A 12,312-nucleotide genomic window follows, 5' to 3' on the forward strand; every position below is an offset into this window, starting at 1 on the left:
TTGTGTTCTTTATGTAAGTTAAAAGTCATATTTTAGTTCTTATGTCATGGAACTTTATACTTACGTCTACTGGTAACTATTGTAAGTTGTCTGCACATTACTTAGTCTATTAAATTTACAACTGTTACTTAGTCTACTAAATTTATAACTGTTACTTAGTCTATCAAATTACAATTTTGTATTGTACTTTATATTACAAAATTTTATTATTAAAAGTCCTCCATGTATTGCGAGTTTCCTTTAAGCCAGAAAATCAGCAGCACCGCAGACAGTGCCGTGACCATCACAGGTGTTACTGCCGCGGCTGTTGTAAAGGCCGTGGCAGAGCTAGACACTAAAATTTCCATGTTGCAGAGATTGTTACTAACATTTCACAGTTGCACAAGATTATTTATTTATTGATATATATAAAAAAGTTACAATGGGTTTATGAGAGCACATAGCATTGATGATTTTACATTATTGTAAAGTCACTAGCAAGCATAGCGTTTCGGGCAGGTCCTTAATCTAACAGATAATTTTAAGTAGCGAATTTGTAGAAAATTTGAAAAAAGTTAACAGATACAGTGTAAGAAAATTTTCAGAAAATTAGTAGGTACATTTTAGTCAAATTTGAGGATTATCAACAGGTACATTGTAGCATAATTTGATGATTATTTCTAGGTACATATTGTAGTAAAAATTGCGTTCAACATAACAACCACGATATAAGATGATGGCATTGATTACAACGGTAAAGTTATATGGCTTAGGCACATATTTTGGGGTAGTGGGTAGCACACGATACAGTGCGAGTGTGAAGCACTAGGTAGATTTATTTTAGTTCATTTATTATGCACCCCATACCCATCTTGTGGGCGGTAGTGGAAAGGGTTACAGAGGCACATAATGGGCTCAGGGACTGAACCACACAATTCACTTGGCTAAGAAAGTTACAATCTTGATGAGCTAGTTACAACATTCAGTACAAGTCACATTATCAATGGGTTCAAGACCGTCCACAAGTACAGTTTCTAAATTAAGCAATTGATATATGTGGAGAGCTAATGTCACAATTTATGTTTGTCCTGCACACCGCCCCCATCCAGTGGGCAGCGGTGGATAGGTTACAATCACTCGGTTACTACCTACAGTTAGCAAACTGGGGATATTTGGCTAAAATTTCTGGTAGCAGATCATTTTGAATAAAATCTTTACACATCGTTGGAACATTGGTTATAGAATTGTCTCTGAATTCACGTATCTTTTCGCACTCCACGACATAATGAAGGAGGGTGTGCGAATAATTTTGACACCGTTTACATTTGGTCAGGTCTACATCAGCAAATAATGAGAATTCCCAGAGATATTTGTAACCGAGTCTAAGCCGAGCAGTTGTAACATCTAGAAGTCTGCTGATTTTATTGGTAGAAAACTGTGAGGATGAAATTAGGTACTTTTTGGTGATACTTTTGAATAATGGATAGGTTGGACAGCTTTATAATTTGTTTGCGAGCGAGTTCCATAGACTAGGTCCCTTTATTTGCATAGTGTGTTTACACAGATTTAGTTTGACCCTGTTGATATTAAAGATATATATATTTTACCCAACAGTAAAATGGGTACCTGGTTGTTAAACGATTTGGCGGGTCGTATTCCGGGGAACATGGGATTAAGGACTTGCCCGAAACACTACGCGTGCTGGTGGCTGTACAAGAATGTAAGAACTCTTGTATATATAAATAAATATAAAAATATAAATGTTATCACTGATATTTCACTATTGCAGTTTTGGCCGTTCATCTTCTTGAATGCGAGCTACCCGCCCTACGAGGTGAAGGGGTCGCTGGTGGAGACCATGCACATCTTCGCTCACAAGCTGGGCTTCTGGTGAGTCCTTCGCCTCATCCACCGAGGAACTAGAAACGACTCAACCTCCACTAAGTGTGCGATCACTTAGTCGTTGAATCGCTGCTAGGTAGTTTACTAGTCCGTCCCTCGGAGGCCGCAACGCCCTTCACGGATTTACGTTTTCCCTAGCGTTTCGGGTCGTCTAACAACGCCCTCGGATAAATCTCTTGGCGTCCCACAGATAAATCCGCCCAGACAGCCCACCAGGAACTGCTGTTAAGAGTATGGTGGCTCCCAACACCTCTGAATCAATTACAATGGATCGAGTAAGGTATCCAGTCCAATCAATTCAAAGCGGTCTCCTACTCAATAAATCTGAACAGCCTAACTTACTAACTAATCCTTAATCGTATCAGCCCGCACGACCCCCAAGATTTGTCAATCCCCACTCAACCGCACTGTTGTGAGGCGCACTGCTAATCCTGGCCCGCGGCCTGTGGCTGTCCTCCCTAGCATCTACGCACGTGTCTGAATGGCTAGATGCGTGAATCTTTCAACAATTTCAAACAAAATTGTTGAAACCACCGCTGTGCACCATTGTAACTCTGATGTCACCATTGTAACACGGATGTCACCAATGTAACCCGGTCCTTAATCTTTATTCACTTCTCAAACCAAGGGACCCCCAGAACTATACTTGAGCCGACCCCACGCCACGTGGTCTTAAGCTGTTGACCGACTTAAGATTCTACAACCTTATGACGTGAAACAGACTTCTAGCAAAACTCTAGAATCGCCTTGCGCTACCACCACCAGACCATTACCACTGAGCAATGGCCGAGGTCTGGATCGATCATGCTAATCAATAAGCCTCGGGGCTTGATCCCCACTAGTAATATATGAAATTGGATTTACGTTAAGTGTGGAATTAATTAAAATCAAAGGGATAATGAATTCTGATTCGGTGTTAGAATCGGCGCCCAACTCAACTCGGCCTCTCAGACTACCCACGTGGTACGGGACAATGTACATAAATTACATAAAATGGAAATTAATAAAAAAAGACAATTTAATAGCCAAATGATTTATTAAAAAACTAAATAAAATCTAAAAATCAAAACACTTCCTACATGACTCGGCAATGAGTTGAACTCCTGCCCTATACCAAACTCTTATAGCACTACCTCGAGGCGACCCAGATGTTAGTGCTAGGTCTTGGGCTAATGATTGAGGCCACCTGCCCGGGCCGCTCCTGGAACCACACTGTCCTTCCCACATGTCCCTCTACCCAGAACCCAGAGCAGAGTATTCTTCCACCTAGTTTACTAAGTTGCTAGCAAGGCTTAAGTTTAACAACTAATCTCTGTTGTACTGAACGACCCAGATTGGTTGAATTCTTTTAACTGAAGTTAATTACACAAGCATCTTAGGGAAGGGCTATTTTCGATTACAAACTGGCTATTTGACCTTTGAGAAATAGTGGACGTGGAAACTGATGACCTGTGACCTCAGGTCGTCCAAATTGTTCCGCGCCCAAGTCTAGTGCCGCTAGTGACGTCACTGATGGTGACTTAACTCATTATCCTAACAATCAGGATACTCTTGATACTATAAACAGGAATATTATACAATTTGAATGAAGACTAATTTCTCTAAAGTACTGAATAAGGTGGAATAATACATTATACGAAATTGTGAACAAAGGCGGCAGTTATTTTCACCGCCAATTCCCCCCCCCCCCCCGGGGATTCGACCATTGGCTTGGGGTCAGGTCCCTACCCGTGGGTTCTAGAACATTCTGGATCCTTCCTACAACAACTAGTTTGTTACAACACCACCTCTCATAACACTGACACACACACACACCACCTCCCACAACACTGACACACACACCACACACAACACTGATATCCAGACTAATATACTGAGGTCTGTGTTGCAGTTTCGAGTACGTGGTGCCAGAATCCCTTGTGTATGGCATCGAGCTTCCCAATGGCACCTGGACTGGCTTAATGGGTCAACTGACACGCCGGGTAAGGTCCTGGCTTAGTGTGTCCTGTGATACTCTCCTGGCCTAATGTGTCCTGTGATACTCTCCTGGCTTAGTGACTCCTGTGATACTCTCCTGGCTTAGTGACTCCTGTGATACTCTCCTGGCTTAGTGACTCCTGTGTTACTCTCCTGGCTTAGTGACTCCTGTGTTACTCTCCTGGCTTAGTGACTCCTGTGTTACTCTCCTGGCTTAGTGACTCCTGTGTTACTCTCCTGGCTTAGTGACTCCTGTGTTACTCTCCTGGCTTAGTGACTCCTGTGTTACTCTCCTGGCTTAGTGACTCCTGTGTTACTCTCCTGGCTTAGTGACTCCTGTGATACTTATTATAGACTGTGGGTTGGTTGATGTTGTCGTCGTTGATCCTTCTCTATGGACAACCCAACCCACAACTCGGTAGAGTGTTTATACTAGGAGATCACCCTTGGCACTTCTGGCTCTTGGAGAGGGGCTCAACGTCACACGTTTAGGGGATGCGGCTCCAACACTTAGCCTCGTTGTCACGTGCACACACCCACTCGAGCCGCTGTGACTCCCCACTCTCTCCTTATGAGATATGATCTCCTCAATCCCCTATGACTTACTAGTATTATCTCCTACCCTGCCCACAGCAGTGGTTCCTGGTTCTTTCTCTCTCTCTCTCTCTTCTTCTGTACTATTTCATGGGAAGCCTCACTAGGACAAGGGCAAACACCAGCAAATCGGGATACATTTACTGGACAAAGCACATACACGATACATACACACATATAACAATAATGAATCCTATACTCTATAATATTACAATCAGGTTGCACTCCAACACCATCAGAACTCTTATCATTAGCTTATCAAGTGGTATCCTATCTCCTGGTTCACCACCTGATACTATCAACCTCCTCAAGTTGATCAAGTCTACATACACTGTTGCACCATCAGCAAGATAATATATATATATATAGAAAATCAGCGTTTGAATGCAATAACATGTATCAGTATAAATGTTCATTGATACACAACAATGATCAATCGATCACTCTGTCAGTCCTGGAACGCATACATCTGTAGGTAATCCAGCCTACGACTGTAACTCTAAACTTCAGTGTAAAACACTCCTTGACATAAGAATGCCAACAATCACTCACCTCTCACTGCGTCTTGCACGCTAATGACAACCAAACACTATCAATTCCCTACAAGTAATCCACCAGAACTCCCCTTCCACCTCTGGAAGTTCACTACCCTAATATCCTTAGGTTCTTCCGGGCTTCACTACCAGGATCCTCTGCAGCTCCTCCAGGCTGCTATCATGAAGTTTCCTCGAGCAACTACGGTGCTTCACCCTTCTGCTAGGTTCCTCCACAGCTCTCTTGGCTGCTACACCATGAAGTTTCCTCGAGCAACTATGGTGCTTCTCCACCTCTACAGAAGCATGTGACACTCCTCTTCACTGCTTCTCCTCACAGCTCGAGGTCCTCTGCTTCACTACCATGGAGTCTCATCAATTACTTCATCTAGGCTGGCTTCGAAGTTCTCAGCAACTTCTTCCCCAAAGACAAACCTGCAACCCATCGACACTCCAATAAAATGTTTCCCCTTTAACACATAAACAAAACTAATCACGCAATATGTTTGTCTCCAACCTCTATCTGTCCTCTACATACAGTGAGAGTGGACTCCCCCGTTTTGGGCGGGTCCATACTCCACCTCGCCTGGCGGCGGTCCTCACTCGCTGGGAGGGTCCTCCTCCGTCAGGAGCCAGGCTCCCTCAGTCGCCCGCCAGCGCTCAGAGGGGATGGACGTCGCTCCGTGTTCCTCCCTCTCCACTCTCTTATTTCAGGCCTTCTGCCTTATTAAAACATGTCTAACTTATAAATAAACATCGTTACTGTCGCTGGGCACACGACCAACTACAAGCAATCACTATGAACTGGCGTATATCGTGCTTACCACAGATCGTCTGGTCGAGGGCGCTTCTTCCTCTGACGAGGCTTGGTCAGGGCGCTCCACGGCCCACAATAATGCCTCCGGGCGGCTTAATATTCACTAATTATCGCCCACGACTTGAGACCACACGTCCCCGGCTCGATTCTACAGCTGGTACGTCTGCACACTTCTCTTCTCTTCGAGATATATCACTAGGGGTTCCCTTCTGACGGGAGCTCAAACGGAGCGCGGCTTCCCCCTGCGATGTCTGGCACTCAAGTGAGGTCAAGGTCCTCCGGAAGCGAGCCTCACGCCTCCAGCAAAATGTCCACATCTCCTCGCCAGTCATTTATCTGTTTTCTTCTTCATTGCCCATAATCTCAAATTGTTTTACATATCCAACCAGCCATTTTACATATGGGTTATCACCTCAATATTTGCTAGACCTTCTAGTTAGGTCAGGCTTGACGAATAACTCTCAAGAAGGGAGACTCGTTTCTCCTGCAGGCTGAGATCATAACATACTCTCCTGGCTTAGTGACTCCTGTGATACTCTCCTGGCTTAATGTGTCCTGTGTTACTCTCCTGGCTTAGTGACTCCTGTGTTACTCTCCTGGCTTAGTGACTCCTGTGTTACTCTCCTGGCTTAGTGACTCCTGTGATACTCTCCTGGCTTAGTGACTCCTGTGTTACTCTCCTGGCTTAGTGACTCCTGTGTTACTCTCCTGGCTTAGTGACTCCTGTGTTACTCTCCTGGCTTAGTGACTCCTGTGTTACTCTCCTGGCTTAGTGACTCCTGTGTTACTCTCCTGGCTTAGTGACTCCTGTGTTACTCTCCTGGCTTAGTGACTCCTGTGTTACTCTCCTGGCTTAGTGACTCCTGTGTTACTCTCCTGGCTTAGTGACTCCTGTGTTACTCTCCTGGCTTAGTGACTCCTGTGTTACTCTCCTGGCTTAGTGACTCCTGTGTTACTCTCCTGGCTTAGTGACTCCTGTGTTACTCTCCTGGCTTAGTGACTCCTGTGTTACTCTCCTGGCTTAGTGACTCCTGTGTTACTCTCCTGGCTTAGTGACTCCTGTGTTACTCTCCTGGCTTAGTGTGTCCTGTGTTTCTCTCCTGATAAACACATCACAACAAACACAAACATATTGAATAAAACAGGACACACTAAGTCAGCAGAATAACACAGGAACAACAGAGTCCCAAACTCATTGTTGTACCCCAGTGAGTGGTGGAGTAGGATGGAGAGTCACACGACGTCCGTCTACCTGCCTACTGCCCATCCTCGTGAAGGATCCCCACTCTTCAGCACCGCCGTAGCACCTAATTCCCTGGTTCCCAACCAGTGGTTTGCGTCCCCCTTGGGGTCTTTTGAGTATTAGAAAATAAGGGTGTCCTCAAAAAAGGTTGAGAACCACTGACTAGTAGGGGGCCAACGACCTCACAAGATCTTGGACCACTGATTACTCCACCCACTAATACTTAATATTTACACCTGCATTCAAGTGGGGCTTTAGTGTGTAGCCATCGGAACAAGGGGGAACTATGTATCCTTAATGACTTATTAGTAACTTACTATGTAATCCTTTATCACATGTCATGCCCGCATGACACTGTGGGTTCTAACTGGTCTCCGGATTGTCCGTATGAACTCAACAGGAGTCCAATGCTTCAGACGCAGCCAGAATCAAAACAATAGCCTTCTCACCACTTTATTCCCAGTGTACAAATGTGTAAAGTGAGCTCTAGCTTAATCACGTATTCATCACAGGTAGAGAGGAGCAAGAAAATACTCATATAAATACATTTACTAAATAGTTTAATGACAAACATAATAAAAATATAAAGAGAACCTCAGTAAATTTAAGTTATTAACAGTGAGAGTGCAGTCTCAACACCTACTATCACAACTGGACTTCACCAGAATTTCGTTAGTCTGAACCTTGCTCAGAGAGCACAATAATCCTCATGAATAATCCACTAAATTACTTTGACAATACTAACAGAAAACAAGTAATAATAATTATACTTAAGTATAAAAATCACTTTTAAATGTAAATATAATTGCTGAAATCATCAGGCTGTTTGGCCTCTCCTGTGTCCTCTCTTCACTAGATAACTAAATGTATGTATCTATATAAGTAACTATGGGGGTAACCAGCATTGCCCGGGTCTGTCTCTCTGATAGCCCAGCGCTCGGTCCAGGGTCAGCCCACAGATCCAACCCGTCCTCGACTCGACATAATTTTTTACGTGCTGTTCATTCAAAACGGGAATTTTCTCAAATATAAATATTATGATATATTAGCATATTGTTAGGTTAGGTGTTTAGGTTCTGTTGGCAATTATTTGTATTTGTAGTACGTGGGCATTTACAGCGTTGTGGTTCGAACAAAATTCGTCAGTGAAGCACTTGTTCCGGAGGTGTTCGAACGAAATCAGTTGTGAGTCGTATGTAAACTGTTTTTCATTCATACACAGGGGGGTTTGGCGGGTGCATGGAATCACTTTTGGATTTTTGTTTAGAGGACGGGCTGGGAATTGGAGACCAAGGAGAGTGGATCAACCCAAAGAACGTCTACCGAAGCTGAGGTGGTGGCCCACAACAATTGAAGCACCCTCAGCCGAATCAACCAAGCATTTGACGAAGATGCTTGGTTGACCCAAGGACCTCTCTGAAGCCCGCGACTCTTTCTTCATCAGAAAAGAAGGTGACAATTGCAAACGAAGGAAAACGCCCATCAGGGCAAAACGAGCAGAAACCCCCCTACCTCCAGAAAAGGGCCCGAAGCTCGCCAACCCGACAACCGAAAACAAGTCGGCAAAAACACTGCCTTAAAAATGAATCCCTGAGCGAAGATGCAGACATGATCCTAGGGGAGCAGAGCAACTCTAGCACCTAGTCCAGGAACCAAGACGCCTTAGGAGAAACATGAAGAGGCTGGAGGTAAAACGTGTTCGAGAAAACGTGCGGGAAAAAAGGCGACATTAAAAGACAACGAAATCGGCCCCGCCAGCGCCACACAAAAAGTGTTTTGTTCAAACTGATTCGGGGTCGTAAGAGTCATTAACCTAACAGGCAGCAGACCGTCCTCCAAAGACCTAAAAGTGATTCCGTGTACCCGCCAAACTTGTTTATGAATGAAAAACAGATTACGTACGACTCAACTGATTTCGTTCGAACTCTTCCGGAACAAGTGCTGCACTGACGAATTTTGTTCGAACCACAAAGCTGTAAATGCAGCCCGTCCTCCAAACAAAGATCCAAAAGTGATTCCATGCACCCGCCAAACCCCCTCTTTATGAATGAAAAGCGGTTTACACACGACTCACAACTGCTGACATTCGAACATATCCGGAACAAGTGCTTCACTGACGAATTTTGTTCGAACCACAACGCTATAAATGCTTCACCCACGTACTACAAATACAAATAATCGCCAACAGAACCCAACCACCTAACCTAACCTATGCCTATATATGCACAAAATGCTTATATATCATAATATTAATTTATATTTGAGAAAATTCCCGTTTTGAATGAACAGCATGTTAAAATTTATTAATGCGTCTGTGGAGTTGACCGCTGGATGTAATGGACTTGAGTCGAGAACGGGTTGGTAAATGTTGCCCGGCCTCCAAACAAAGACCCAAAAGTGATTCCATGCACCCGCCAAACTCCCTATTTATGAATGAAAAACTGTTGACACACGACTCACAACTGATTTCGTTCGAACACTTCCGGAACAAGTGCTTCACTGACGAATTTTATTCAAACCACAACGCTGTAAATGCTTCACCCCACGTACTACAAATACAAATAATCACCAACAGAACCTAAACACCTAACCTAACAATATATGCTAATATCTTATAATATTAATTTCTATTTGAGAAAATTTCCGTTTTGAATGAACAGCATGTTAAAATTTATGAATGCATCTTTGGGGGTCGACCGCTGGATGTAATGGACATGAGTAGAGGACGGGCTGCGGGTTGCAGGCAGCACGGCGAGGCAGAAAGAAGGATCGTGGCCATGTAGCAAAGGTGATGAATAGCCTTCAAACTCGCCAAAGGCGAGAGCGGGCTCGATGGGCCCGACGTGCTTGCATAATTGACCTCACCAGTCGAATCCACAGCGAAGAATACAGACCCTTGTATTCCTTGCTGGGGAATACCATGACCTGCCGGTAAAATGCCAGACAGGTACTCCCAGGCACTGGTGACGCTCGCCGAAGAAAACGGGAACCACAGTCACCTCCACTACCTGTGTTGCAAAATGGCGCCCGTGGACTGGCCTGCAGTGTAGCAATGCGCGCAAGCCCAGAGTGCACACCACACAACCTAATGAACGCCCCCAAAGGGTCTAAATAGAGATTGATGATTGAATGATGAAGATTCAGCCACCCAAGAGGTGGCACGGGCACGAGTAGCCCGTAAGTGGTATATTTTTTGGAGTGTGATCTTTGTTGTGAAAGGACCAAAGATCACAGAGGTCGGACGACTGTTATACCCAGGTCAGAGCACTCCACCTCGGTGGCCTGGCCTCGAAAGGGCGAATCCGTGAACACACCAGATAATGAACTGCGTTAATGCAGAGGTAGTGCTCATAACAGACGCCCAGGGCAGTACCCTCTGAGCACATGCAATTCTGAGCACAAAAATAAACAAAAAGGCAGAAAACACTCACGTGAAGCAATACTATAATGGAACGCATTCACAGTCAAAGAAGGCCCCCCACCTGACGAGTCCTAGGATATCTGGTACTTAGAAGCTCTGAGACTTGCTGCAGGATGATGCAGCAGAAGAGCTCTAGACGTCTAGAGCGCTGCTCTTCACTACTGATTTGTGGGCGGCGGGCCGACGCTGGACTGAGTGCAGTGCTGCCTGGCGGCGGCATTTAGTACCATAGAGTTCTAGCTATTTGTTTATTTTCTCTGGTTATTTTGTAGTATTTGGGGATTTAATTGACATTTTAGTTGTTTTTGAGGTTATTGACCCTAACAGTTGTTTGTTAAGCTTCGCTGACTTTCCTGGTGAAATGGCAGATGTCAGTGTAGCTTGTTCTCTGCGCCTTACGAGATGGGGCCAGGTTTTGACTCTGATCCCCTGGTAGGCTAAATGAACTCGTGCAACTGATGTAGATTGGCACAATCTCAGCCGCAGCCCCAACGGAGGGGGGGGGGGGGGTGGAGGCTCCCCCAGAAACCTAATATTTGGTAAGTGTTTGATCTTTCATTCTTGTTTTTTGTATACTTGCCAGGAGGTGGATATGTCGGGTGGGGTGTTCACTCAGACTGTGCCCCGTGGCAAGGTTATAGACTTCAGCTTACCTCTCTACGTCAGTGACCTGGCCATTGGCTACATGCGGCCCCAGCTGGAGCCAGACATTGCTGGCTTTATCAAACCCTTCACCCTCTTGGTCAGAATAACTTTGTAATTTGTATTTCTCATTATCAATTTCTTTAATGAGTTCACGTTAATACAATAACACTAGATTAGTGAATTCAGAAAATATTTAGGTATACATATTAGTCTGCATGTACACTACGACAACGCCATAGTTTAAAACAATATGTCTTTTGTCATGAAATATTGAAGTGGTAATGATATTCCTTATTTGAACCTAACCTAACCTATAGGAGAATGTCAAGTATTTATTTCTAGTGTACAACTTACCTTCTCATGTTAAGTACTGTCATCTATGAGATATGAACAGTTTTCATCTGTACATTGTATAGAATACAGAAAATAATATAAACCCGAATAAAATAAGTCTAACGTGTATGGGGTTTTCACTCTGGCTTCCTGTCCCTTGACACAATGAATTATTATAATTATTATTATATCACTACTCCAGCAGTCAACGAGTCCAGCATATTTATTACTACACCAGGCACATAAGGTACCATCTGGGAGGTCATATCCTTCAAGAGTCAAGTAGAAAGATCAGGGAGGTTGATATCACACCGAACCTGTCCCCATCATCTTCGCTATCATCAGCGGCATGTGCTAGATTGGCCAATATAAGAACTGCCTTTAGAAACTTGTGTAAGGAATCGTTGGGCACCTTTTATACCTCTTATGTCAGACCAATCCTGGAGAATGCAGCTTCAGCCTGGAGTCCATACCTAGTTTAACACAAGACAAAGTTAGAGAAGATTCAGAGGTATGCCACCAGACTAGTCCCAGAACTGAGAGGTGAGAGTTACGATGAAAGTCTAAGGGAATTAAACCTCGCGTCCCTGGAAAACAGAATAATTAGTGGAGACATGATCATCACCTACAAAATTCTCAGAGGAATTGAGTGGGTGAACAAAGAAACTATTTAGCATGGGCAGAACACGAACAAGGGGACACAGGTGGAAACTTAGTACCCAGATGTAAGAGGTCACAACACCAGCTAGCTTAAAAATGTGTGATGGAGAGTGCACACCGCTATTTTGTGATTTCTCTGAGTGCACAGGTTCAGTGCACCGAGGCTAAGTTCATTATTATGAACCTTGGATGTACCTTAAGGGTATCT

The 12,312-nt window shown here is 44.2% G+C and overlaps 1 protein-coding gene and 1 long non-coding RNA gene across 2 annotated transcripts in view; one reads left to right on the forward strand and one right to left on the reverse strand.

The window, feature by feature from the left end:
• Positions 1 to 1,463: 1,463 nt before the first annotated feature.
• Positions 1,464 to 12,312, forward strand: part of LOC123774811 (glutamate receptor ionotropic, kainate 5) — a 42,351-nt gene continuing 31,502 nt past the window's right edge. Inside the window, exons 1-3 of the mRNA XM_045769439.2 lie at positions 1,464 to 1,869; positions 3,773 to 3,863; positions 11,050 to 11,208. Coding sequence (XP_045625395.2) covers positions 1,598 to 1,869; positions 3,773 to 3,863; positions 11,050 to 11,208 — 522 coding nt within the window. The 5' untranslated portion in view covers positions 1,464 to 1,597. The remainder of the gene's footprint in view (positions 1,870 to 3,772; positions 3,864 to 11,049; positions 11,209 to 12,312) is intronic.
• On the reverse strand, positions 4,579 to 6,160 carry LOC138355569 (uncharacterized). Its single transcript, XR_011223972.1, has 2 exons — positions 5,810 to 6,160; positions 4,579 to 5,420 (listed from the first exon to the last, which is right to left on the reverse strand). It is a non-coding gene; the product is annotated as an uncharacterized lncRNA (long non-coding RNA).

This window comes from Procambarus clarkii, chromosome 68 (assembly GCF_040958095.1).
Source record: "Procambarus clarkii isolate CNS0578487 chromosome 68, FALCON_Pclarkii_2.0, whole genome shotgun sequence".
In the NCBI taxonomy this organism is placed as follows: Eukaryota; Metazoa; Arthropoda; class Malacostraca; order Decapoda; family Cambaridae; genus Procambarus; species Procambarus clarkii.